This window comes from Zea mays, chromosome 6 (assembly GCF_902167145.1).
Source record: "Zea mays cultivar B73 chromosome 6, Zm-B73-REFERENCE-NAM-5.0, whole genome shotgun sequence".
Taxonomy (NCBI): Eukaryota; Viridiplantae; Streptophyta; class Magnoliopsida; order Poales; family Poaceae; genus Zea; species Zea mays.
In genome coordinates, this window is record NC_050101.1 from 172,664,796 (window position 1) to 172,691,881 (window position 27,086).

At 41.3% G+C, this 27,086-nt stretch overlaps 4 protein-coding genes across 6 annotated transcripts; 1 reads left to right on the forward strand and 3 right to left on the reverse strand.

The window, feature by feature from the left end:
• The first annotated feature begins 6,034 nt into the window (after nucleotides 1–6,034).
• On the forward strand, nucleotides 6,035–10,945 carry LOC103630654 (tRNA(His) guanylyltransferase 1). The gene is made up of 15 exons (XM_008651698.2): nucleotides 6,035–6,578; nucleotides 6,926–7,130; nucleotides 7,259–7,390; nucleotides 7,722–7,766; nucleotides 7,889–8,058; nucleotides 8,296–8,381; nucleotides 8,460–8,567; nucleotides 8,637–8,766; nucleotides 8,860–8,959; nucleotides 9,056–9,187; nucleotides 9,483–9,527; nucleotides 9,616–9,785; nucleotides 10,016–10,101; nucleotides 10,182–10,289; nucleotides 10,654–10,945. The coding sequence occupies exons 2-15, from the start codon at nucleotides 7,024–7,026 to the stop codon at nucleotides 10,789–10,791; spliced, it is 1,557 nt and encodes a 518-aa protein (XP_008649920.1). The 5' UTR covers nucleotides 6,035–6,578; nucleotides 6,926–7,023; the 3' UTR covers nucleotides 10,792–10,945.
• Nucleotides 10,946–11,192: 247 nt separating this feature from the next.
• Nucleotides 11,193–17,830, reverse strand: LOC103630655 (type IV inositol polyphosphate 5-phosphatase 3). Of its 3 annotated transcripts, none has more exons than XM_008651700.4 (10): nucleotides 17,367–17,830; nucleotides 17,074–17,254; nucleotides 16,046–16,117; nucleotides 15,295–15,382; nucleotides 14,957–15,061; nucleotides 12,867–13,371; nucleotides 12,171–12,355; nucleotides 11,951–12,059; nucleotides 11,739–11,881; nucleotides 11,193–11,660 (listed from the first exon to the last, which is right to left on the reverse strand). In XM_008651700.4, the coding sequence occupies exons 1-10, from the start codon at nucleotides 17,487–17,489 to the stop codon at nucleotides 11,534–11,536; spliced, it is 1,638 nt and encodes a 545-aa protein (XP_008649922.1). In that variant the 5' UTR covers nucleotides 17,490–17,830; the 3' UTR covers nucleotides 11,193–11,533. The 3 variants fall into 3 exon arrangements, with proteins under 3 accessions (XP_008649922.1, XP_008649921.1, XP_008649924.1); XM_008651699.4 differs by having other exon boundaries at nucleotides 17,074–17,260; nucleotides 17,367–17,819; XM_008651702.4 differs by lacking the exons at nucleotides 17,074–17,254; nucleotides 17,367–17,830 and adding an exon at nucleotides 16,381–16,598.
• A 559-nt stretch (nucleotides 17,831–18,389) lies between these two features.
• Nucleotides 18,390–22,866, reverse strand: LOC103630656 (type IV inositol polyphosphate 5-phosphatase 3). Its single transcript, XM_008651703.3, has 8 exons — nucleotides 22,039–22,866; nucleotides 21,198–21,294; nucleotides 20,790–20,897; nucleotides 19,904–20,387; nucleotides 19,400–19,584; nucleotides 19,179–19,287; nucleotides 18,962–19,104; nucleotides 18,390–18,885 (listed from the first exon to the last, which is right to left on the reverse strand). The coding sequence occupies exons 1-8, from the start codon at nucleotides 22,052–22,054 to the stop codon at nucleotides 18,663–18,665; spliced, it is 1,365 nt and encodes a 454-aa protein (XP_008649925.1). The 5' UTR covers nucleotides 22,055–22,866; the 3' UTR covers nucleotides 18,390–18,662.
• Nucleotides 22,867–24,432: 1,566 nt separating this feature from the next.
• On the reverse strand, nucleotides 24,433–26,922 carry LOC542355 (histone deacetylase103). Its single transcript, NM_001111932.2, has 9 exons — nucleotides 26,820–26,922; nucleotides 26,099–26,169; nucleotides 25,758–25,972; nucleotides 25,606–25,667; nucleotides 25,342–25,523; nucleotides 25,187–25,249; nucleotides 25,011–25,110; nucleotides 24,759–24,894; nucleotides 24,433–24,672 (listed from the first exon to the last, which is right to left on the reverse strand). The coding sequence occupies exons 1-9, from the start codon at nucleotides 26,830–26,832 to the stop codon at nucleotides 24,612–24,614; spliced, it is 903 nt and encodes a 300-aa protein (NP_001105402.2). The 5' UTR covers nucleotides 26,833–26,922; the 3' UTR covers nucleotides 24,433–24,611.
• Nucleotides 26,923–27,086: the final 164 nt, after the last annotated feature.

Here is a 27,086-nt window from a genome sequence, read left to right on the forward strand (position 1 = left end):
ATCTCTAAGATTGGAAATAAAAGCATTGCAAACATTTAAATCTTTAGCCTTAGCAATTAATTTTTCATTCTCAGTTTTAAGGCTAGAGAGGGATGCATTCAATTTGTCAATCTTAGCAATCAAATTAGCATTATCATTTCTAAGATTAACAACTGAATCATCACAAACATTTGATTTCTCAACCTTAGCAATCAATTTGGCATTTTCATTCTAAGGCTAGAAATAGTGTCATGGCAAGTGCTTAGCTCACTAGTTATTTTTTCACATTTTCTACCTCTAGAGCATAAGCATTTTTAACCTTAACATGCCTTTTGTTTTCCTTAATAAGGAAGTCCTCTTGGCTATCCAAGAGTTCATCCTTCTCATGAATGACACTAATTAATTCATTCAATTTTTCTTTTTGTTGCATGTTTAAGTTGGCAAAAAGGGTGAGCAAATTATCCTCATCATCACTAGAGTTTTCCTCATCACTAGAAGTTGTGTATTTAGTGGAGGCTCTAGATTTTACCTTTTTCTTTTTGCCGTCCTTTGCCATGAGACACTTGTGGCCGACGTTGGGGAAGAGAAGGCCTTTGGTGATGGTGATGTTTGCGGCGTCCTCGTCGGAGGAGGAGTCGGTGGAGCTCTCGTCGGAGTTCCACTCCCGGCAAACATGGGCATCGCCGCCCTTCTTCTTGTAGTACCTCTTCTTTTCTCTTCTCTTTCCCTTCTTGTCGTCGCCCCTGTCACTATCACTAGACAAAGGACATTCAGCGATAAAATGACCGGGCTTACCACATTTGTAGCAAACCTTCTTGGAGCGGGGTTTGTAATCCTTCCCCCTCCTTTGCTTGAGGATTTGGCGGAAGCTTTTGATGATGAGCGCCATTTCCTCGTTGTCGAGCTTGGAGGCGTCGATGGGAATCCTACTTGGTGTAGAATCCTTTTTTTTCTTCTTCCGTTGCCTTGAATGCGATGGGTTGCACCTCGGGTGTTGAGGTGGCGCCTTGCTCGATGATTTTCTTGGAGCCTTTGATCATCAATTCAAAGCTCACAAATTTTCCTATCACTTCCTCGGGAGACATTAGTTTATACCTTGAATCACCACGAATTAATTGAACTTGTGTAGGGTTAAGAAAAATGTGTGATCTAAGAATAACCTCGACCATCTCATGGTCATCCCATTTGGTGCTCCCGAGGTTGCGCACTTGGTTCACCAAGGTCTTGAGCCGGTTGTACATCGCTTGTGGCTCCTCCCCTTGGTGAAGCATGAATCGACCGAGCTCCCCCTCGATCGTCTCCCTCTTGGTGATTTTGGTCACCTCGTCTCCTTCGTGCGCGGTCTTGAGCACGTCCCAAATCTCCTTTGCACTCTTCAACCCTTGCACCTTATTATACTCCTCTCGACTTAGAGAGGCGAGGAGTATAGTAGTGGCTTGGGAGTTGAAGTGTTGGATTTGTTCGACCTCCTCCGAATCATAATCCTTGTCCCCTTCCTTTGGTACCTGCGCTCCATACTCAACAATATCCCATATGCTTTTGTGGAGTGAGGTTAGGTGATGCCTCATTTTATCACTCCACATAGAATAATCTTCACCATCAAACATATGTGGTTTGCCTAATGGGACGGAAAGTAATGGAGTGTGTTTTGAAATACGAGGATAGCAAAGGGGCATCTTACTATACTTCTTGCGCTCATGACGCTTAGAAGTGGCGGATGCCGATTCCAAGCCCGAGGTGGAGGGTGACGAAGAGTCGGTCTCGTAGTAGACCACATTCTTCATCTTCTTCTTCTTGTCACCCTTCCGTTGGGACTTGATGGAGGAAGAGGATTCCTCCTTGTGCTTGTGGGCGGACTCCCTTGAGTGTGTTCTCCCCGAGCTTGCGGACTTGTCGCCGGTTCCGATCTCCCTCTTGGCGGATGCTCCCGACATCACTTCGAGCGGTTAGGCTCTAATGAAGTACGTAGCTCTGATACCAATTGAAAGTCACCTAGAGGGGGTGAATAGGCAAATCTGAAAATTTATAAACTTAAGCACACACTACAAGCCGGGGTTAGCGTTAGAATTAAATTCGAGTTCGAAAGAGAGGGCGAAAACAAATCACAAGCAAATAAGGTGGATGACACGGTGATTTGTTTTACCGAGGTTCGGTTCTTGCAAACCTACTCCCCATTGAGGTGGTCACAAAGACCAGGTCTCTTTCAACCCTTTCCCTCTCTCAAACGGTCACCTAGACTGAGTGAGCTTCTCTTCTCAATCAAACAGGACACTAAGTCCCCACAAGGACCACAACACAATTGGTGTCTCTTGCCTTGATTACAATTGAGTTGGAAACAAGAATGAATGAAGAAGAAAAGCAATCCAAGCGCAAGAGCTCAAATGAACACAAATGTCTCTCTCTCTAGTCACTAATTTGTTTGGAGTGATTCCAGACTTGGGAGAGGATTTGATCTCTTTGATTGTGTCTTTGAATGAAGTCTAGAGCTCTTGTATGAGGTTTGATGGCTGAAAACTTGGATGCATTGAAGTGTGGTGGTTGGGGGTATTTATAGCCCCAACCACCAAGTTGACCGTTGGTGGAGGCTGCTGTCGTATGGCGCACCGGACAGTCCGGTGCGCCACCGGACACTGTCCGGTGCGCCAGCCACGTCACCAAGCCGTTGGGTTCCGACCGTTGGAGCTTCTGACAACTGGGCCACCGGACATTCACTATTCACTATCCGGTGCGCCTTCTGGCGCTGCTCTGACTTCTGCGCGCGCAGGCGCGCACTGTTCACTTTTACTGTTCTGTTGCAGACGACCGTTGACGCTGTGTAGCCGTTACTCTGCTGGCACACCGGACAGTCCTGTGGTGCACCGGACAGTCCGGTGGTGCACCGGACAGTCCGGTGAATTATAGTGGAGCGACTCCCAGAATTCCCGAAGGTGGCAAGTTCGGAGTTGGGTTCCCTGGTGCACCGGACAGTCCGGTGGGGCACACTTCGGTAGTCTTTTGCTCTTTTTATTTGAACCCTTTCTTGGTCGTTTTATTGGTTTGTTGTGAACCTTTGGCACCTGTAGAACTCATAATCTGGGGCAAACTAGTTAGTCCAATTAATCTGTGTTGGACAATTCAACCACCAAAATTCATATAGGAAAAGGTGTAAGCCTATTTCCCTTTCAGTGGAGCTGATGTGGCAAATGGTTATGACGCTTATCAATATGACATGACACTTTTTCCGATGACGAATTTTATTGTCGTAATTTATAAAATGTCTCATGCTAATGCTGGGCCAAATTTGTGGCCTCACTAAATCTAATTTATAATTTTCTATGAACACCATTTCATATTATCAAATATTGTATCCCATTTTTAGCAATCTAATTCAACCATACAAATGTTCACACGACACATTTCATAAAATTTACATTTCCAATGACCATAATTATAGCAGACCAATTCATTGGTCACAATACGTCTCGCAAGAAGCAACATTGTTCAACAAAACTTGAAGCTACCAGTAACAAAAATCAACAAAATGGACCCGCCAGGCCCTCCACCAAGGGAGCACCGCCGCCGTCGCAACGTGCCCTGACGTGTCGGCCAGCTCCGTCGCGGCGTTCAACCACTCCGTCGCACCGGACAACTCCTGCAGGTAATTTTTTTCAATTTTGATTTTTAGTTACTTAGTTATAGTTAGTAACTTAGCAAATTTGGTATAGTTAGTTACTTAGTTATAGTTGCTTAGTGTATATAGTTAGCTAGCTATTTAGTTGTTAGTATATGTACATGGAATGTGTATGTCAGCCATCATGTTGTTCTTCTGTTGTTGTGGTTTGTTTGTGGGTTTTCTGTATTGGTTAGTGTGCATGGCAGCCATCGTGGTGTTGTGTCTTTGCAGGTTTTAGAAATCTCACCGTATAAGAGAGGCGTTGTTGAATTTTTTACTGACAGTACTATTTTTTTGTACATAGGTGTCCGTCCGACTCGACATTCGCCATCGTTAGCTTGACTCATCCACGATCTCAGTTATACCTTGTTTTCATACATTATTCGTAGATTATATAATTCTGTTTGTTGTGGTAATTTAATAGTTACTATATAGTTATTAGTTATTTATTACTTAGTAGGTATTTAGGCATTAGTTTGTAGGCATTAGTAATTGATTAGGCATTATTGAGTTATGAATCCGTGTTTGTAATAGATGGACGCCTTAGTGACACTATACTATGGAGGAAGCATGGAAGGAGATGTTTATGAGAATGTTAATTTTGATGGAAGAATGAAGAAGGTGACGGTTATGTTTGATGAAAGACCCTCTTTTGGCCAGATTTTTGCTAGGGCTTGTGAGGAGGTTCGTTGTAATTTAAATGACCCTGGCATATCAATTGAGGTTTTATTGTCACATGTTGCATCTGGGACACAAGTCATAAGCTATGTATGTTAAAACTGTCACAAGTGTAGAAGCAACGAGCAGCCGTGTCTGGATGTTTGGATTGACATACTCAGACCGGTCTGCTACAATCACAATTAGGCACAGGAAGATCAGGAGGAATATGATCATCCTTACTAGATACATTCGGATATAACTCACGAGGACGACCTCTCTTCTGCGAGGAAATATCTTATGCAATCACTTATATTGGTGCAAGCGTGCAATCAAACGATTTGGTGCATCTAATCTAGATCTAATGATGACTGTTATTTTACATTTAACCCCTTCCACCTGAAACATAGTACCTATTTTACTTTTAACCCACTTTCATATGAAACCGTTGGATCTAGATTGGATGCTCTGGATGGTTTGGTTGCACGCTTGCACCAAATGAGTGATTGCACAGGATATGTCCTCCTCTTCTGCCACAACAACTCCCGATACATGTCTTTCATCTAACAAACGATTATATATTAACACAACTATATAGAAATAACATAAATGATTTTAACTTATAAATACATGTTTTTTCACAAACTATCTAACAAATTATAGTCATCATATGAACCATATATCCTAGAAATCATAACTAATAGCAATATGCGCACCAACCAAAGCTAATTAATCGAAACTATACATCGCAGTATATGTAACAAACGCCAACTATATACAAATAACATAAATGATTTTAACTTATAAATATATGTTTTTTCACAAACTATCTAACAAACTATAGTCATCATATGAACCATATATCCTAGAAATCATAGCTAATAGCAATATACGCACCAATCAAAGCTAATTAATCGAAACCATACATCACAGTATATGTAACAAACGAATCAGTGAGACACCATACCTTGGTCTTCAAGATATAAGGATCAAATCAATGTTTTCCAACTCGAATACGAAGATTGGAGCACTTCTAGGTGGTATGGAAGCAGATTGAAACGATGAATTCAAATGGTTGGACGAAGCTCTCAGTCAGAAAACAACCGATTTATAGGTCTTCCTAGCTCGACGCCAAGATCTGTGGCGTCGAGCTAGATGCTAAGCCTCACGTGCCAACGAGTCAGGTACCTTGGCGCCATAGGCTGTGTGACTGAGCTGTACGCCGAGCAAAAGGTCTAAACACATAAATAAGTCGTTCCGTAGTCTGTGATTTTTTTTCAAAAAAAGATCAAAATAAAAAATCCGGGTGCCTTGTCGAGTGGGCCGCTGCTATGCGGTAGTTCACTTCTTCCCTCTGTATTGGGCACACCAGATCCTCAATTAGGTGCCTTCTCCCATACTCGGCCACTGGAACGGGGGCAAGCCTGATGGATAGTCTAGGGTGGCATTTGGGAACCAATAGATTTTAAGAATCTAGATCATGCACGTTATCCAATAAAATTCAACACAAATTTAATAATTGAGATTCTTTTTAGCAAAATGTTTGAAATTATAGTAGATAAAGTTTATAGGTAACAAAATATGGCCTAGGTAGTCCCATGAGAGTATGAGACTACTCTAGATTTTGAGCTAATTTTTTTTATCTCTAAGACTATCTTCAGTAGATAGGATAAAATAAGGGATATAAAATTGTAGATGATACTTTACACACACTTTTATTTGTATAGAATGAAGTTTGAAATATGTGATGAGATAATAGAGTGGTGTACATGCCTAAACCTAACTACTGCTGAGCGGCAGCGGCCCAGCCCCGTCCGTACGCGCCTGGCCACCTCCTCCGCAGGACCGCAGCCCTACCCTCTATCGCAGCACGCGCGCGCCTGTTCACCTCCGCCGCAGCACTAGCGCGGCACGCGCCTGCTCGCCTCCATCCCCGGCCACCGCGGCGTCGCCCACGCACGGGCACGACTCACTCTAGCCGACCAGCTCCGGCCGCCGCCCACCGCCACGCAGGCGTGCACTCCAGCAGTGAGCGGTCCAGCCTCGGCCACCGCTCGTGCCCCGTGGCCCACGTGCGTCGCTGCATCCAGGATCGACCCACCGGCGCGGTCGTCCGGCCAGCCGCAGCTCCGGCCCGGAACCCGCCCCGCCCCGCCCCTGCCGGCTGTGTCCAGCGCGGCAGCGCCCAGTGGCCCAGCGGCTGGCGCCCCCTCGATTCCTCCACACCCGCTCCGTCTCAGCCCCCTGCCCCTACTGCCACCTGCGATTGTCTCTGCAGTATGTGGCAAATGTAAGATATCTTCAATTCAATTATTTCTTTGCAATTCAATTCAATTATTATTTGTCTCTGCAAAAAAAAGTGAGATAATGAATGGAAGTATTGCATTGATTTTTCGAAAAAAAGAAGAGAAAATTGCATATCGTGCTCCTCCAAATCTTGTATTTATGTAAGATCTTACCTACTTTGAACCTTTATTTTGTAAACTATGCAACTTTCAACCTAATTTGATGATTTAAATGTATTATAAGACATTTTGGTTATTTTCTGCTCATTTATCGAATTGATAAAAATCATATATTTGTGTTACTAAATTAAATGGTATTGCATGTCAATTTTTTGGTCCTCGACTACCCTAGGTTCAAATCCTAGGTCCGCCATTGCACCTGAAGCGTAGCTCTAGGAACAAGACGTGTCTAGTTGTGTGCGTTGGGACTGGGGGAGGAATAAGGGATTGATGGCCAACAGCGAGTATGAGTACGTGAAGAGGGAGTTCGAGTTTGATCGCTGCCTCCCGCCCTCTAACTGGATCGTTGTCCGTATCGACGGTTGCCACTTCCACAGGTACACCTCCCAAATATCAATGCATCCTTTTCTCTTCAGTATACATAGGTTCTGTAGGGACCAAGCTTCTATTGTGTTGTTGTATAATCTCTTTTGCTTCTCTGCTAATTTTAGTTTCTCCTTTGTAGGTTCTCAAAGGTCCACGCCTTTGAGAAACCAAATGATGAGAACGCTCTAAGATTAATGAACGCTTGTGCCACTGCTGTGCTCGAGAAATTTCCTGACATAGCCTTTGCTTATGGTGTTAGTGATGAGTACAGGTATGACATCAGACATTACTCACATGTAAGTTCTATTATAGAATTTAGTTTATGCAGTACAGTATACCACCCGTGAAAATAATATCTGATACAAATTGCTTGATGTCCATTATTTATTTCCCAGAGATACATGCATCACATTATTTATTTATTTGGCTAAAGAGCTCATTATGTAATTCGTTAAGAGTTCTATTGGTACACTGCAAGTACTAAATGGATCTGGGGGGTGGGCAGATGCATATATAAAATTTTAAAAAATGAACTTTCTAGCAATATTATGCATTATCTGCTCTATTACTATAAATTTATTATATTCATGTTTACCATGCAGTTTCATTTTCAGAGAGGAAACAGAGTTCTATCACCGGCGAGAAAGGTAACTCATTCAGTTTCACTTTTTTGCTGATATTTCAATGTTTATTTGTCTGCCTTTTGTTTATGAGCTATGGGAAAATGTTCATGGCACCATGATATTGACATCTCTACCAATAACTTCAGCAAAATTCTCTCTTTATGTGTTTCCTACTTCACTTCTGTGTACGTAATGAAGTGGAAAGACTTCTTTCCTAACAAAGAGCTGAAGGAGCCACCATATTTTGATGCTCGAGCTGTATGTTACCCGAATTTGAAGACTATTCGTGATTATTTGGCTTGGAGACAAGTGGACTGTAAGCTACTGGAATTGATTCAAATTATCTTGTATAGCAAACGCCACCTCATATTTGTTCACACAACTTTTTTTTTGCCCTGAAGTCCTACAAGGAAACTACATTATATACACCAAAGTTGTACAAAGCATGAACCTTCGTGAACATAAAAAGAAAAGAGTGATCTATGTACGTGTCAGAATCAAACAGTAATTTTGTTAGTTCACTGATATGCATATTCTTTGTTTGTGCCTTCAGGTCATATAAATAATCAGTACAATACCTGCTTCTGGATGTTGGTGAAATCTGGAAAAAGTGAACAAGAGGCCCAGCTAGCTTTGAAGGTAGTACAATTTTTCTTGAGTTGGTGACCTTTCTATCACAATGGTATAAATGTTTTAATTCAGATTTTGTTTTTCTAGGGAACATTTGCAAAGGACAAGAATGAGCTGCTTGCTAAACAATTCCAAATAAACTATGATGATGAACTGGCTATGTTCCGCAAAGGATCTAGTGTTTACCGAGAGAAGGTGATACTGCAAATATTATCAGACATGCTACATAACATCTATCTTATAATGTATTACATATAATTGTAGGTAGAAACAACTGTGAAGATTGATGACTATGGGGAGCCCATAAAAAGACCAAGATTGAAAGTTACAGTGGCACATGTTGATACCATAGGGACTGCGTTTTGGGAAAACCATCCACACATTCTTCGAGAAGGTTGGTTTGAATTTATTCAGCTGTCCTTTAAACTACAAATCAATCTACGTGTGTGCATATAGTATTAATTTAATTGATATATTTTGGGAACAGGAAAATTTATGCACGGGTTTGTAAAGAAATTTGGCATCAATCACATATTTTCACCTTGTAATTGGATCATTGTTCGCATCATTGCTTGCCAATTTGACCAGTGAGGACCCCTCTTCTTTTTGTCTATCAAAAGCATGCTGGTTCTCGAGAATTAGCTCAGTTGCCTTATTAACTTGGTTTCTTCATTCCCTACCAGATTCTCAACAATTCATTCATTTGACAAGCCAAATGATGAGACTGCACTAAGGCTGATGAATGAATCTGCATCTTTGATGATGGAGCAATACCCTGACATTGTCTTTGGCTATGGTTTTAGCAATGAGTATAGGTATGTTATACTCCTTAAAATAACTGTCCATGGAGACGACTTGATAAAAAAGAAAAATAAATTCATGATTTGTACTGGAAAAAACATATGTTTTGGATGGCACAGTCATCATCTAATGAATAGAAGTGATCTGAAATAAATGTGGACTTGGCATGATAAAGATTAATAAAAAGTATTAGTAAAACACACAATAAATCTGGAAATGTTAACATACATTCCTTATGGATGATGATTATTTATTGACATCCATGATCCATTGCAGATGACCATTCTTACTTTGTTGTTACTGTTGCAGTTTTGTGTTCCATGAGAAGAGTGAACTATACCAGAGACGGGAAAGGTGGTTATTATCATTATGCAGAATGTGTTGTATTTATAATTCATGGGCTAACTGCTTTGGTTTAAAATGATGCTAACTTTTTTTGCAGCCTAATCCTTTCATCATGTTCTTCATATTTCACTTCTCTTTACATGACGAAATGGAAAGAGTTCTTCCCCTACACAGAATTAATGCAGACACCACACTTTGAGGCAGATGCTCTATGTTATCCAAAACTAAAGATCATATGTGAATACTTATCATGGAGGCAAGCAGAGTGTAAGTTGTATATGCTTGAATTCATTTGTTCATCTGAATTAGTGTGAATCAACTTGGTTTCAGTGCTTGCATAGCTATATGCTCGGATCTATCATCTATACTATTTATGTCTATGCACCTTATTTTTTTTAAAGATATCCTACTGCAAGCGATTGGCTACTCCATCAGCTAAATAAGCCACAAGAACAAAGACATAGATTGACTCATTTATTTATATCTCTAATTTTCAGGTCATGCTGGCAACCAATACAACACATGCTTTTGGATGCTAGTGAAATCTGGAAAAAGCGAAAAAGAAGCCCATGAGATATTGAAGGTCTTCTTTCAAAATTAATGCTTTAAAATATTTCCCCCTCGATCCTATGCAAGCACTGATTGCTATAGTTTTATCTGCAGGGAACGTTGTCTAAAGATAAAAACGAGTTGCTTTTTCAGCAATTCCAAATGAACTACAACAATGAACCTGCTATGTTCCGAAAGGGTTCATGTGTCTATCGGCGAAAGGTATTTTTTTTACTAATATCCTAGAACAACTGGAGCTGCAGCGTTATGCTCTGCGCCTGTGCCCCATACTACTACAACGCAGAAGAGTGACATAGTTGTAGCATTGTTAAAGCCGTAAATAAGCAGTTTTTATAGCTTGCCTACATGACTGACGCAACTTCGAAATGAAGTTTCGGCCTTTGATATCATAATATATTTTCAAAGATGATAAGACTCATTGGTAGCACTCCAGTCGATTCCACATTGCATTTGCATCAATCCAACTAAATCAAAGCTTGGCAACCAAGTTACTACCAGATCTAGTGTGTCTTACTCCTATTCCCAGTTTGTGTCATTTAAATGGGCATACCGCAAATGCCTACAGGTGGAAGAACTTGCGGGGGCTGAGGACGGCGGCAATGGCACATCAAGAGAGCGGTGGCATGTGAAGGTGGACCACGTTGACCTAGGGCCCGGTTTCTGGCGAAAGCACCCGTGGTTAATGACTAATTGCACTCAGTAGTCCCGACTGATACATGGTTTTTGTACTGGTTTATCAGTGTATGTAACTCTTGCTGACACAGGTCTAGAAACGAAAGACGGTTGTTTGTTCACACATCGAGGCTTCTCTTCACCCTCTATTATGTTCTGATGGTTTTCTGAGTCGTCTGCCTGAAGCCTTGCTAGCGTTGTTTTCCTTCTGAGCTGTGAAAACCTTTTTTCCCATTTTTTTAAAAATAGCTGCCATGAACGCACGCACCTCACGCTTTGCCTGAACGAGGTAGAACATGCCATGCGTGTAGGGTAATGGCGCTTTTGACAGGAGGCCAGAAATGACAATTTTGGATGGTGTCTTGGTTTGAGCAGCAGACAATCATATTATCGTGCAAACATGGTTATTTGGCAAGCACGACACACGAAGCATGTTGAACCATCCCTTCCTAGTTCAAAACAAGAAAAGAACATTATATGAACAAATTTGACATTTTTTTCAAAGGATACTATGTCATGGAGCATAGTGCTTGAGATGCTCTTCATCAAACAAGCGTGCAGAAAAAATAATCCATGGCAAATATGCTGCTTGTGAAGGATGATACAATAATGCAAATCAACAATGTCTGACTGAATTCTAAAAACTGTCATTGGCATGGCACCACCTCACTTGGAACTTGTGCTAGGAAATTGCATATCTCGTGGTTCGGCGACCTCTTTGTTCAACCAGTCCATCCATCCTTCTCTGATGATAGATGGTCCTGCTCTCTGCATCAGTGGAAAACTTCAATCTCTGCCACGTAGACTGCAGCCACAGGGCGGTGATCAGAAAGTGTAAGCTCCCCCCTCTTGTACGAAAGTAGCCTGATTCCCTTCCCGTATGAGAGAATGCGGTCACACCTGCACACGTGTAAGAGAGCGTTTGCTTATCGCTGTTTTCTGGCATGCTCAGTGCTGATTTCTAGAAGGACAACATACCATGCAGGAGTTCTTCTCCCAGATTCACTCTCATCGCTTACATAGTTTTCTGAGTCAAACTCATATTTGTATGTTGGGGCAAAGCTGATAACTCCTTCGAACCAACCGTCAAATGTGCATCCTTTCCTCAATTCTCTTTTCAGCTGTCACAGAAGAAGCATGAGCTGGAAAACCATGTGAAAAATAAACGAATAAACACACCCATCAAATACCTGATCCCTCTCGAACAATCCATCCCAGTCCTGTTTGGAGATTAGTTCATGTGCCCTTTCATAGGATAAGTTGATCCGATAGTTGAGGTCTCCTAACCATATAATCCGCCTGAAAGTAAGGACAGAGATTTAACATAAGAAATCAGACATAGGCATTGATAATTGAGTGCAAGCATTGGAATTTAGTACAAACTACCAGAAGGCAGATTACCCAGCTTACTTATGGTCATATATTCTCATAGGCATGCCTACAACATTCTCTGGGTTAAACACTGTTCTTCGAAGTATTTCTTCGGCATTTGAATTCCTTTTTAGGTCATCTCCATCTTTTTCACCAGCAGTCAGGTGGCAACAAACAAAGCAGAAAGGAGTCTCATGTACAGACATGCTGACCGATATTGATCCCTACAGCATATTGAAGGAACATATGTCAGCACAAGGTATTTTAGATTAGATGACAGACATGTGTATCCATGTTGAATATAACGGTAAGTAACCGAGTGAGACAACTGTCAGCTTGTTAGCCTTTGGCTAACCACTTTGCAAGTATTCCTCTTTGTAACCTCTGTCCGTTGTTTTCAGGTACAAAGTTCTGGGGAGCAGTTGCTCCGCCAAAAAAAAAACCGAGACTATAGTATGATAACTATTCAAATTTGAAGATTTTGAACTTAAAGGAACAACATTCGAACAATGGTAACCAGCTCTCTTTAAAAGAAGTTCAATTGGCCCTTTCAGTGTCCTTGAAAGGATGCCAATACCAAAACATGCACTTTTGAAACCCAATTCTCGTCAGGATAAAATACCACATAATGCGAAAAGAAACCTCCTAAGTTTCTAACCAAGTATAATCCAGTCATTACGGAAATCTCAAGCAGCACAAACAATATAAGAAAAGAATATCAAATCTGGCACTTGCCTTGTTACCAATATAACCTATTGCGCCTACACCAACTGTTGATACTCTCAAATTCTTAATGTGCTTCCGCAGGCTTCTCCGAACCCAAATCGAAAGAAATATCCCGACCATTTGCTTGCTTATTATACGTACAAACTCTGGCCTTTTCCTTTTTGTTCTATTATCAATGATGGCATCACAGGCTAAATTATCTTCTGGGAAAGCTTCAAGATTTTCATTTGTTTTAGCTTGAAGTCCACAATTATGGTCTCGTTCAATCAATGGATGAAGCTCCCCATCACTATCCTTGTCAGACTCACTAAGCAATCCATGTTCCATGGAAAGAACAACATCTGATGGATTAAACCTTGATGGTGAAAGAGGATCACTATGGCACTTAAACCCTGATTTATCTGAACAATTCTTATTCAAAGTTTCACGGATGATGTGCTCCCATACTGCAACTGGACGATTGTCTTCAGCACCAAATATATTCCCAGCATTGAGTGGAACAATCTCTTGAAAGCTGAAAGATAACCCTGATCGGTAAATGAAATCCTTTTTGAAACACAAAGTATATTAATGAAAGGAGTGGCATTAATCATCTCATCACCAAATTGTAAGCTATCATATAACATATGTACAACAGCTTGCATATTAAATTGTTACTAGTTGGTTGCCCGTGCGTTGCAACGGCTTACAACAATATCCATGTAAACTATCCACCAAAAACATCTCAAGATTTTTTATTGATTGTCTTCGCTCTCCGTTTTTTTTGATTTGGCTAACTGATGTTATTGTTTACTACATCCAATATGTCTTGGTACAACATGGGCAATAAAGTGAGCGAATAGAAGAGAGTTCACAACGACTAACTTAACGAACAGAGGTTATAGAATGACATAATTCCACCATACAGATATCAAATAAGAGAAAGTTTGTGAGCTCAAGTTTCTAAAATAAGTCTCATGAATTCAAACTTATAAGAAAAGATAGATTAAAATATGGAGTGATTGCTAAAGTAAGGCATCAATAAAAATTGGATGCGCTCCATATAAATTATGCTACTTCGTAGCAATTACTAACGTTTAAAACCAACAAATAACCTTTCATTTTACTGTTAGTGTAACAAATCATTGTTGCTCCATCCAATTCAGCAACCTCAAACACTATGGAGTACATTGCGCCAATGTGGTCTCAGAAACGACCTAATGCTTGCAAGAGCCAAGAACGCGGTGTCGTGCTTGAGCTGTAGCCTTGGCCCATAGTGTTGGTCCGGTCCGACACGATTATATATTTTCATTTTACAAAAAACGTATATACATATATTCAATTTATATTCAATATTAAAAACATTTGAGCATAATATTCTACTGGTTAGACAACTTCACTCAGTGTCTCTCGCCCTTCTTCCATCTGGACATGGGTTCAAATCCCACCTCCTGCACCGTTTTTTAACATTTTACGCTGATTTAATCAAATGGACCGACGGGCTAACGGGCTGACCTGACACAGTCAGCAGGTCGGCATGACGTGTCTGGGCCAGAGTTGTGGCCCGTGGGCGTCTGGCCCGTGCCGGGTCACCGTTTGGCCATCTATAGGCGTGCAGCGGATTAATTTGAAATAGCTATAAGGGGTTATTTGTAAAAAGATGACGTGTGACGACCGTTAAAACTGGTGCTTTAAGTATAGTATAGATTAGTGCATGTAATAAACAAATAACTTTTAAATACAATCTATACCTAATATTAAAGAGGCAAAATTTCTCTCCACCCATTTTTTGTCCGTCTCCCTGACTGTTTGGGCACTCCTGTCTAATATATGACTCAGACTCGTGATTCATACTAATATGAGTTAGAACAACTTGTATCTAACGATGATAAATACAGAATCCGATTCCAATACGTATTCCGCACCTTACATATCTCGTATGTGACCAGAACTCATGACCCGCACTCATACAAGTTAGAACAAACCATGTTTTTAGCCTATGTGTATTGGGTGTCGTTGCAACGCACATATATGTGTTTGCTAGTAAATAATCAAGTATCTAGTGCATGTTCCCTGTTTTTCTATAAAACTTAATAATGGGTTGTATAGTGGCTAATTACCCGATAACATAAATTTCAGCTGGCTCCTCCGTAGCCAGCCATTCTTCAATGTCCAAGTCACTGGGTGGAAATCTGCCTCCAACATTCCATGTCCCTACATAAATCCTGCATAATAAACTTGCAGATTAGCTGAAAGAACATCATCATAAAACTAATAAATCCTTTTAATTCCAGCCCAGTAGAAAATTTTACTAATCTTCTGCAATATGATAATAACAGGAGGAATAAGCACCAGGAATATCATTTCGATTCAAAGAAATGCTGAGAGAAAAAGTACTGTAATGTCATAACTAGGAGCCAGTGAATACTACGAGGGGACTAGACTTGTAGTTGATTACCTGAGTTCTCTAACATCAACATACTGAGCACGACTGATCTCTGATCTGTGCATTCTAAGGCAGTAAGGTAAATCGCTCATTTCGTCACCTACAGCATCAGTGTGATTGTGTAAGGCAACAAGCCAACCCAAAACTTTATATCAAACATATGCTTGTGCATAGTATGCAGCCAAAAGAAGAAGAAAAGAAAGGAAGCTTAAGCAGTTCAGTCAGCAGTCAGCACACATAAGGTAACCAATCAATCTATGCCTTAATCAAGCAGAAGCTTAATGTAACAAAAATGGACTTCAGTGTAAATCAAAACACATGCTGAAATACATTCAAGTTTTCTTCCTCACTTTTCATCGATTATGTTTCTGTTCATTCTCATCCATGAATCATATTGAAATATTTACCAAGAAGAACTAGGAAATCCCATCAGAACAGTGTAATTTCAGAATCCTATAAGCTTCAATTATTTTCAGAAGGATCATTAAGAAGTTGGGGACCAAACTGAGGCCACAGGAGCTGCCCATTTGGTAAATAAACTGCAAATAACTCTGTTGCCTCTGCATAATTAAACTAGCAACTTCTATGTCCAGGTAAATATTTCGCCAGCATTACTGTGTGCCTACTTCCTTGTCTACAAGTCAACTAAACCCAACTCACAGATGAATATACATAAAGGGAAACATGATATGATTATTAGACACTAACTTCTGCATGTTTATCCTTTACTTAGGAAAATAAACATTATACGCTCATAAATTACCAGTCGTGCTTGCACCCAATCCACCTAATATCCTTTCTTCGTTACATAGGGCATGATTCAAACCAGACATGCCTGCACAAATGACATGAAAACACAGGAATTACAATTTATCATTAAAACAATCCACACAGATCTTCACAAAAAAGTTAAGCTAAGGAAAAGCGAAAATACAAATGTATTGCAGATTTTCTTTCGATAAAGAGAAAAATATATATAGCTCATAGAACGTGGGGCACAACAACCATTAGATAGTGAAGTCAACTAGAAGATGCTCACATCAACATTCCTGATATTCTATTTCTTTCCAAAAGATGAAAAGAACAGCCAAAAGTTACCTTTAGAGGCAATAGTGAACTTAGGGAGTGTTTGGTTACTAGTCCCTCCATTTTATTTCACTTTAGTTCATAAATTGCTAAATACGGAAACTATAACTCTATTTTAGTTTCCGTATTTAACAATTTAGGAACTAAAGTGGAATAAAATGGAGGGACTAAAAATTAGTCCCTAAAACAAAACACCCCCTTAATAGCCTTCTTGGTTTCCTTAAAGAAGGTCGAATATTCGAATGTACCAAAAGAAATATCTGGTCCCAAGAAAGTCCTAGCCGCTAGCCGCGCACGTCACAACGGTCATTCTCAGCCAAATGATCAAACATCCATACCATATAAAAACATGTTGCAAATAATGAACAAATACAGTAACCTAATGAAGCAATCATCAAACAAGCAATGCAATCCAGCGTGAGCTGACCAATTATTGAAGATGACAATTTTCTAATCCAGTTGTAAAGAAGTAGAGAAAAAGAAACCACCATAACCCAAACGGTAGCGTACAAGAAAGAACTTCCACTGCACATTGTGTTGTTAGCTCTGCATAACCGTCAACGCCTACCTCTCAAACTTCCAGACCAAATCTCCATAATTTCAATCCAAACAAGAGCAAGCTTGAGCAACCAGATCGATTCAGAAATTCAGAACATTCCGCTCAAGAAACAGAAAGGGCGGAGGAGAAGGGAAGAGTGAAGTAACCTTCGCGGTCGGTCTCGCCCTCCGAGGTATCGTGCTCGTCGGCGCTGAAGTCGGAATCCCCGGACCCCGCGCCGATGTTTAGCCACTTGCGCAGCACCACCCTGTTCCACAGCTGCGACACGCAATTCCAATCCGCGCCGCAGCACAACACCATCTCGGCCCACCTCTGCATCACAAGATCCTTCGTCTCGCGCAAAACAGAGACAAGAACAGCAAAAAGGATCAGAAATTTGATCCTAGAAACAGCTGGTTGAAGAACTTAAGCGAAGAAGCTCCGGGCATTAGACAACTACCAGCATCTGCATCCCGCCGCCGTTACGCAGAGAGGCGCCGGCCGAAGCGGCCATGGCTGCCTCATGGTGCGCTCGGTGAGGCGGGATAAATAACCGCGTCAGGGAGGAGGAAGAGGACGCCATACACACGGCTGCAGCAGCTCCCCTACCCAGAGAATGAAACTGAAACGTGATGGTCACTTGGACCTTGGCTAGTTGGATTCCCTTTTCTAGTCTAGAAAGCCAAGAAATAGACCGACCAGTCTATCTTCAAGAACCGTGGTGGGGCTCGGTTGGCGTCTCTGCTGTTCGAAAGTTCTTTGCGCTGGCGCGCGCGGACGCAGTGGAGGTGGAGGGTCGTGCTCCTACATCATTCTATCGAACAGCTTAAGTGCATCCTCTAACTTCTCATTCTGCTGAAGTACATCAACCATCTCATCGTAGCTCTCGACCCCAAACCTTATCGTCGATTTTGGGATGTGGCCCAATGAGGGGTCCTTTAGAACACAGAAATGTCATAAAAATTTAACAGAATTTATTTCACGTAGGATTCAGAAAATTTTCCTTTGTTATAAAGAAGACCTAATCTAAAGTCGAGCATATCATCCTTAAGCTCGACGGCATCCATAAGCCAGCCATGGTCGGTAACGAGGCACTCGACGACGACACATCCACTCTAACAGACAACAGGAATGGTTCTGTCACAACACTTGACTCCAAATTAAACAATATTTTCTAAAGGATTATCTCATCCAAACTCGTTCTGTTATTGCAAGCAAGCATAACTTTAATAGACGACGTGGATAGCCTGTCAAATTAGGGCCAAGCCTTTAATATATAAAGATGTCGTCATTAATCTCTAAAGATTTCTAAAATATATTTAATTTAAAATAAAAAATCATGCTGTTTGAAAAGTTTGTTTTAATCTTATAGTTATTATTAAAGGACATATTTAGCCTCATACAAAGTAGCAATGAGTTGTTGTTTTTATTTTTGAAAATAAAACTAGACGCTGATCAGCCTGTCGTATGACTTCGATCAATCTTCAAAGAATTTAATGATTGTTTACTCAAACCAATGGCATCGTAATACGGTAATGGCAAGGATACAGATACAATGACTCAAAAGGAGTCTGTAATCATGGTCTCACAACTCACAAATACTATACCCTTGATCAAATAAGGTTGTTGCAAGGATGGAAATGCACATCCTACTACTACTACTAATCTATGCTGTGCAATTGAATCTTTCTAACAGATTCAGAAATCAAGGATCAGCATTGCATTGCGTCGAGCTAGGAAATTGCCTGGCTCATGGTTAATTGGTCTTAGGTTCAAGGTGTGCTTCCTTCCTAGACAACAGGTGATCCTCAGCCTCTGCGTTGCTGAATGTTAGAGCTCTTTGCAGCCTCCTGGGGCAGACAATTTCAACATCTGCCATATAAACTGCAGTCACCGGTCGATGATCAGATAATATAAGCTCCGCCCTGTTGTATGAAAGTAGCCTTGTCCCCTCCCCATACGAGAGGATGCGGTCACACCTATACAAGCAGGTGAAGATGTTAATTTCCTTATTTCCATAGACATATCTCAAGTTTGATGTCTAGTGGAGCATACCATGCGGGTGTTCTTCTCCCAGATTTCGTCGCGTCACTTACATATTTTTCTGAGTTAAACTCGTATTTATACGTTGGGGGGAAGGTGATAGGCCCTTCAACCCAACCATCAAATGTGCACCCTTTACCTAGTTCCTTTTTCAGCTGTCACAGAGAGAAGGATGAGCTGGAAACTCTGTGCAAGTATATATTGGGAAGTATTAGGATATCTAAATTACCTGATCCATCTTAAACAATCCATCCCAGTCCTGTTTGGAGATAAGTTCATGCGTAGTCTCATACGATAAATTGAGTCGATAGTTGAGATCCCCTAGCAGTGTAATCCTTCTGAAAATTTTAAGGAGACACATTTATTTAATATAGAAGCCATTGGGAATTGTTGATTCCTAAGTGCGTATTGGAGCGTAGCGCAAAATATTGAAGACGCGTATTAACTCACTCATGGTCATGTATTCTCTGGGGCACACCTATCGTATGAACTGGGTTAAAAACAGTCCTTCTATTGATTTCTTCAACATTTGCATTTCTCTTTAGTTCGTCGCCGTTTTTCTCACCAGAGGCCAGGTGGCAACATACAAAGCAGAAATGAGTTTCATGCATAGTCATGCTGACTGATACTGATCCCTGAAGCATGTTGAAGGAACAAATGTTAGCATGTGCTTTACTTTTATACAAACAAATTTAAACAAGTATGTCCACCACGAATGCAATACTAAGCAGGTTAACTTTTAAGGAAATAAACAAAATTTCTCTCTTTTCATGATTCTTGAAAGTATGGTATCATCAAAACATGCATTTGTTTTAACTCCAGTTCTCAGAAGAGATATTTAAAATCGCTGTGGGCAATGTGGCAAGCAACATTTTAGGATTCCAAGTATGATACAATTATTGTTGTAACCTAAATCTGCATGAGTAATAAAAGACATAAATTTTTGTCACTTGCCTTGTTACCAATAAAACCCCTTGTACCTACACCGACAGTTGACACTCTCAGATTCTGGATGTGCTTCTGCAGGCTTCTCTGGACCCATACCGAAAGAAACACTCCTACCATTTGCTTGCTTATTACCCGTACATACTGCAGCCTTTTCCTTTTATCCCCATTATAATTGTGAACGCCACAGGCTAAATCCAATGGCCGGAGACGGCGTCGAGCTGAATCGGATGATTCTGCATTGTGCAGCCGATGAAGCTCCCCATCGCTATCACTGTTGGATTCGTTATGCAACTCATTCTCCACGGCAAGAACATAGTCTAATGGATTAAACCTTGCTGGCGGGGGAGAGTCACTGTGGCGTTTGGACTTCGATTTATCCGGACACTTCTTGTTCAAAGTTTCGTGGATGATATGCTCCCATACTGCGACCGGACGAGTGTCTTCAGTTCCAATCATATACCCGACTTCCAGTGGGATAATCTCTTGAAATCTGAAAGGTAGCGGCAGTTTTCATGGTAAATGGAGCTTTTTTTTAATTTGTAAGGAATATTAGTAATTGAAGCAGTTCTGCATCTTTTTAATGTTGATTCAAAAATAAAAAGGTAGTGTCAAATTTCATAACCAAATAGCATGTGGGCCTACAGTATATGAGTAACAGCTCTCTTAACTGCCACCTTTAATATACTTGTCCAGCTGCATCTGTTTGGTAAATGAATTTCAATTGAGAAGGCATAATTTCTTCAAAAATAAATATGTACGTGGACAATTTTCTTGCAAAAAATATATATAAAAGGTTTACGTTATTGATTTTTTCCCTTTAGAAGTCGGCGGCATGTTTAAGTATAACCCACCCGAAAGAGAGAAAAAAAGGTTTATCTGAGAGAAAAATTACCCGAGAACATAAATATCAGCTGGTTCATCATCTATATCCAGCCATTCTTCAATATCCAAGTCATTGGGTGGACATATGCCTCCAACGTTCCATGTTCCTGCGCAGACCCTGCATTACCAAAACTTTGCGGATTAGATGACAGAACATCACTCCAAATTACAAATTACAAATTACTGAATAATAATTAAGTAGCATGCTTTTATACTATACGTATATTTGAGCTAGCCAACAAGTAGCAGCTGAGTGCGATTGCTGTTTCTGTGACATGTTATCACTGTATCAGGAATTCAGGAGTAAGTAGTGAGCAGCAGCAGCAGCAGGAATGTCAATTCAGTCCAAAGAAATGCTGGGAGAAGAAACGGTAACGTAACATTAGATCGACTGAATCTGTATGGATGGTGCCTGTACCTGAGTTCTCTAACGTCAACATACTGAGCACGAAGGATCTCCGATTTCTGCCTTCTAAGCCTGCATGGTACGTGTGCTGCCTGCTGCATTTGACTCTCTGAGAGGCAAAGTGGACTACATTAGCATACAGGGCGGCATGCAGAACGATGAACGACAACCGCAATAATGAAACACTCTCTCAATCCCACATTACCATTGCTGTCAAATGTTCAACTACCTTTATAAAGTTAACGCTCTTATTTATATTGATCAAATATCTCTACAAAACTTTTGTTTGTATTTATAGGTATTAACCTATAGTATTTTCTAAAAAAATGTTAGCATATAGTTTTTTTTTGTCGGTCTAGAGAATATCTAGGTGGGACCCGTATGTTTGTCTATAGTGACATTTTATATGAGATAAAATTTGAATGCTATATGATAAAAAAATTGGATCGAAGAATGTAGATATTCTAAAAGGTGGATTAAATGGAGGAGGATAAAAGAGGAGTCCCCTTCTACGTACGGGGACCAAAATGCCAGATGAATTTCTAAAAGGTGGATTAAATGGTGGAGGATAAAAGGGGAGTCACGGCCCCTTCTACACAGCCACGGGGCCAAAATGCCAGATGAATTCAAAAGATTACCCTGGTAAACAGAAATGACCGATAGTAGAGCCCAAACTACTACTAGCTGACAATAGTAGATAACTTCCATGGCAACGTAGCGTTTCAGAAATGAATACAAGATCAAACATGAGTAAAAACGGATCAGATTCAGATCAGACCACGCACTTCCATATCGGAACATCTTGCGCGCGCAAGAAACGAACGAGGAGGAGGAGAAAGGACAAGCTAATGACCTTCACGGTTGGCCATGCGCGGCGCCCGTGGGGAAGCTGCTGGGATAGGCTGGATGGGCCTATGCTACGGATGCCTCCTGGCGGTCTTGGCGAGCTCGGAGCAATGGCCGGGGACGAAGGAGGACGGAGAAAGGATGAGCGAGACAGCTGCAGTGGCCCGCCAAAACAAACCACGCGAGGGTTGTGATTGTGAGTGGTGAACTGGTTGATGATGGCCGCTCTGGGCCTTGCACACCTTTTATCAGCGAAACTGCTAGCTCGAAGAGCTTGCAATTATGCCAAGAGGCAAGAGCGTTACCAACCCAGCAAGGACGATCTGGACGGAGTTGATGAAAGCCAATAAAATTTCCGTGCACAAAGTTATTTTGGTTTGTTTTTCAAATTTTATTCCCATCCTTCAAAACACCAAAATTCTCAAATGAGGCGCTCACAAGTCAACAAGTGGCTGGATATTATCGGTGATGACTAACAAACACAGCCAAACACTTGAATGTCTAAAAACAAGTTCATAAGGAAGAACTCTCCAAAATGTGAAACTTGAGCTCTTTACTTCAACAGAGATGAAAAAAATGTCCAAACAAAAACATAATACTTGAGCTCTTTACTTCAACGGACATGGAAAAAATGTCCAAACAAAAACATCATAATTAACTAGTAATTGGATACTATGTAAAAGTTTATGAAGCATACATACATAAACTCAAGAAAACAAATGAATCGCAAAGCTGACACCCGAAAGCTCAAAATTGCTCAAAACAATGACTCCTCAACTTGTTTCCGAAAGCCCAAATCAAAACTCCAAAAGACAAAATTGGTCCAAACATACCGGCGACAACATGATTCACTCTATCATGCCCTCGCACATATCGGTGTCCACGTATGTCATCCACCACAGTTAGTCACTTGACTTCTCCATTCTCTCAATTAAATCCTAGCGCTCATCCTTCGCCGCCCTCAATCCATAGGCACGAACCCGCGTGACATTCACCTTTGACATTAACCACCGAATTCGGATTTCACATATGCACATCACAAGCTAAGAGACATGTTGTACACATCCATGTCCCGACTAGTCCACAAACCCAAAACACTACTCCATGACAATAACTTATGACAAAATCGAACGATGTTCAAATCAACCTTGTGTGTTCACATGCACATTTGTCATTTCTTTCTATTTTAATAAAATGGGCTTTGGTTTATAGCTTATTTGATAGAGCTACGATTTCAAGCAAAATAGTTTTTATTTCTTGCTCTAATGATAGGAACAGATCACCAATCCCATGCCGTTCTCGCATAATGTTTTAATTTGTTAATACGGCTGCCTAAGCACGCTTCCATGATCACATCATATGGTCAACTGATAGGCCCGCGCCAGAAAGATCCATGCGTTTTCATTTCAGCGCATCAGATCAGCCAACGTGATCGATCATTGTCCCATCAATCCAAATCCATTTTCAGAATCACAATAATAATAATAGTAGTAATAATGGACAGGCTCTTTGTACGGTCGAATGTCATAATCGTTATCTCCTCCTGCCTAATTAGATTATTTTATTCCAGCTTGGTGTTTGCAGCGGATGCCTCGGTATATGTAGACGACCGCAGTTTTAGTTTCTTCCTGTGAATTCTGCTGCGCGCACCAGCTAGTCAGTCTTAGCTCGGACGAGTAGAGATCTGTATGATCTAATCTAATCACTCATGTACCCATGTCGTAGCACGTGAAAGCATGAGAGGAACAAATTAATTGCACGACAACCGCCCATATATGCAGCCGATGTGTGACGGCATTTTTCTTTGGAACTAATCATTCCGCATTGCGCATGGAACACGGTGTTGAATTGAATATTAGCACGCGCCTGGCTCACACAAGACTACAGCAACCCGATCCGATCCAAATATTCAAGCCAGTCCATAAGAATTAGTACTAGTATTTGAGCTACTAGGAAATGAGAGAGGGGCCTGAGAGGGGGGAGTAGAGCACTGAATCCTCCGACGACGCATGTCCTGGCACATCTGCCGCCGTCAACATCGGCAGTGGCGATTCGAGCATCCATCATGTTAACATGGAAGGGGAGGGTTCACAGGCAGCAGGCAACGAAGGAGCAACCATGGTCAAAGGTGACGGTGCAGAGAAGATGGAAAGTCGACCAAGCAAGCGCTCCCTCACATAAAACATTAGATCCCGGTGTTTTCCTTTGTTTGGTCCATCATCACATTCATAGGCTACCTCGAACGCAGAAAAATCAACAAGGCAAGCACTGGCAGTTCCCAAGAAATAGAATGCGACAGGTCTTTCAAATAGAGAAAGAAACGTGACACTATCTCACCATAGCGACAGAAACAACCAATTCGCACCACAACAATCCGAGACACGTTCAAAAAAAAATTCGAAACACACAACCCAAATATTGAAGTACACAAACCACAGCCTTGTTTTGCTACATCGAACGCATAGCCCGTCTCTAAACAAAATAAGGTTAGGCCTACTTCCACCGACACTCTTTCGAGACTCTCGCTTACCCTCCTCTCCCATGTTTCGCATTTGTTGTTGACTCTATTGGACCTGCGACTCACTTGCCCCCATGCTTCGCCTTCGAGTGAGCCTGAAGTGCCGTCTCACTGATGAATGACCTGGGCAGAACAAATAACAGAGAGTAAGGATCGATACATTGACTTCTCACCGAATAACCAGAAAGGCTAACCAAATAAAACCTTACTTGCTGCACGATTTGCAAGGGACACCAGATTTTGGCGCAGATTTTGGAGACTTGACCGATTTGTCATTGTTTACAATGGTCTTGCCTTTTGCTGGGTGTGGAGTTGCCACATGGACGGCGGCGCCCTTCTTGCCACCTGCACAAGGAGCAACAGTTCCATGGTAGGAAGACTAACTCTGGCATAGCAATAGCAGCAGTTCTATGGCAAGCAGAAAGGTCTAGCTCTAGCATAGCAACAGTTCAATGGCACACCTGTCTTCTGAGATGACGGTGTGGCAACCTTTGCTTTCTTATCAGATAGAGGAGTTTTCAGCACGGAACTTTCAGCAGCTCTCTTCTTGCCTACCTCAGGCTGAAGAAACAACAACACATCAATATTATCTAATAACAACAAATTAGAAAAATAAGTAAATCCATGAAGTCCATACCTTCTTAGGAGTTGGAGTGTCTTCCTCCTCATCGTCACTGGTATCATCTTCATCACTTGAATCCTACAACAGGACAATCAAATCAAAGTTCATAAATATGGAACAGCCCTGATATGAAGACAAACCATCTCTCCATCTTTCAACAACTAACTCACATCATCGCCTTCTTCAGGAGACAAACCCTCATCAGAATCGTCCGTCTCATCCTCATCAGAATCATCAGTCTCGTCCTCATCAGAATCGTCGTCATCCTTGCTCTTCTTGGAATCCGGACTTGATTTTGAAGGTGCAGCAACTGCCTTTTCTTGACTTTTCTGTTTCTTCTCATCAGCTTTGCCTTGATACAAGTAAATGCATTCATAATCCAAACAACCCAAAACACCACCAGCAAAAACAGGCAACAGATAAGGTATAAATACCATTTTCCTTGACTACTGGAACATTCAGCTCCTCGTCTTCATCTTCAGAATCAAGATCCATTGTGGAAGAAGGCAAACAAGAGGTCAAGGAAACAAAAAAATCCGATCACTTCTACTGGAAATAGAGCTAATTCAATGCTAAAAAAGGATATTCATCTTCCTCGAATGGCTGCTCAACCTTGTAGCCAGTGAAGAAAACGCTGGTAGTTTTTGATGTGTGCGACAGCTCAAACTCTTTATCGAAAATCAGATCAAATTGTATGTGTGGGTTCTTGTCAACAGAGAGGGTTCCAATGGCAAGTTTCTGATCATCAATTTTGACATACATCAAGGCATTATCACTCTTCTTCGATTCCCCAAGAGCAGCCTGCCAGATCAAATCATAAGTATACGGAGCAATCTAAAGTAAAACAGAGAAAAGTAAATACAATCCAACAGAGGAAAGCAACTACAATCCAACAAATGAAAGTAAGTACAGAAGCAAAAGTTTTACCTGGGAAAGGTGCAGCACAAAGCCATATCCAGGCTCACACTTAACAGTGGAACCAGGCTTGACCTCGAGACCTGCAAAACGTGGAGCAATCTTGTATCTGTTACATTATGAGCGCAATCTTATATATGTTTCTGCTGTTGTTTAACAAGGGTAGCGAAAGAACAAACATCCCGCAATGTGCAAAACAACAAATTCAGGAGTGTCACGTCTTGTACCAAGACCAACAAGTTCATGCATGATTCCAACCATTTTATCTACTTTTCCCTGCCATGCTGGGCATACTTGAAGTAGAACAAAAGAATCAATCTGAGAGAGGTTACATTAAGAACAAACATCCAAATTCAGTGGCATCACGTGCTATAATAAGACACTAAACAAACAGAACACGTTCATGTACGATTTCAACCATTTAATCTACATTTTCCTAACACACTGGGCAAATAGGCAATGCCACATTGCTATTGGTAGTAGAACAGCTACATCCTAAGATGTCAGTAGCGAGTAGTAGCGAATCAAAACACTACCCATGATTCGCATGGACCTAAAAACATTCGAATATAAGTATAATAGTAGCGAATCAAACCCGGCCCTTGATTGCGAGGGCACTAATAAAAGGCTAAACCACCAAAAAAATTCAAACAAAGGAATCGCAACAAAACGAACACAGAGCAGGTATCGCGGCAAATTGAGTTTGCGAGAGAGAGAGAGAAAGGGAGGTAACCCCAGAACTCCATCTGCAGCGGCGGAGCTGAAGCGGCGATGGGAGTGAGAACTAGGGTTTAAGCCGCCGGGTGGAAGGACAGGACGGGAAATGCAACAGAGAGGAAGAGAGCAGTCGAGTCGGACAGCCATTTAAAAGGCGGAGAGCGCGGCTTCGCCGTCCGATCTAGACTACACACCATCCTAGCCGTTGTTGTTTAAAATTTTATAAGCTAGATAATAGAGATGGTAGCCTACATGGGCCAGAAGCCCACCCAAACATCATTGG

Excerpts from the sequence above, each read along its gene's own strand:
- LOC103630654 (XM_008651698.2), top strand. The coding sequence starts at position 7,024 with ATGGCCAACAGCGAGTATGAGTACGTGAAGAGGGAGTTCGAGTTTGAT. Across the intron at positions 8,960-9,055 it reads ATTGCTTGCCAATTTGACCA|ATTCTCAACAATTCATTCAT; the intron begins GTGAGGACCCCT and ends ATTCCCTACCAG. Across the intron at positions 10,290-10,653 it reads CATGTGTCTATCGGCGAAAG|GTGGAAGAACTTGCGGGGGC; the intron begins GTATTTTTTTTA and ends AAATGCCTACAG.
- LOC103630655 (XM_008651699.4), bottom strand. The coding sequence starts at position 17,489 with ATGGCGTCCTCTTCCTCCTCCCTGACGCGGTTATTTATCCCGCCTCAC. Across the intron at positions 15,062-15,294 it reads GTTGATGTTAGAGAACTCAG|GATTTATGTAGGGACATGGA; the intron begins GTAATCAACTAC and ends TTTATTATGCAG. Across the intron at positions 11,882-11,950 it reads GATTGTTCGAGAGGGATCAG|CTGAAAAGAGAATTGAGGAA; the intron begins GTATTTGATGGG and ends CTTCTGTGACAG.
- LOC103630656 (XM_008651703.3), bottom strand. Across the intron at positions 19,585-19,903 it reads GGGGTTTTATTGGTAACAAG|GGATCAGTATCAGTCAGCAT; the intron begins GCAAGTGACAAA and ends AACATGCTTCAG. Across the intron at positions 19,105-19,178 it reads GATTGTTTAAGATGGATCAG|CTGAAAAAGGAACTAGGTAA; the intron begins GTAATTTAGATA and ends TCTCTGTGACAG.
- LOC542355 (NM_001111932.2), bottom strand. Across the intron at positions 25,524-25,605 it reads TCCAGTAGTCAAGGAAAATG|GCAAAGCTGATGAGAAGAAA; the intron begins GTATTTATACCT and ends ACTTGTATCAAG. Across the intron at positions 24,895-25,010 it reads ACCGTCATCTCAGAAGACAG|GTGGCAAGAAGGGCGCCGCC; the intron begins GTGTGCCATTGA and ends CTCCTTGTGCAG.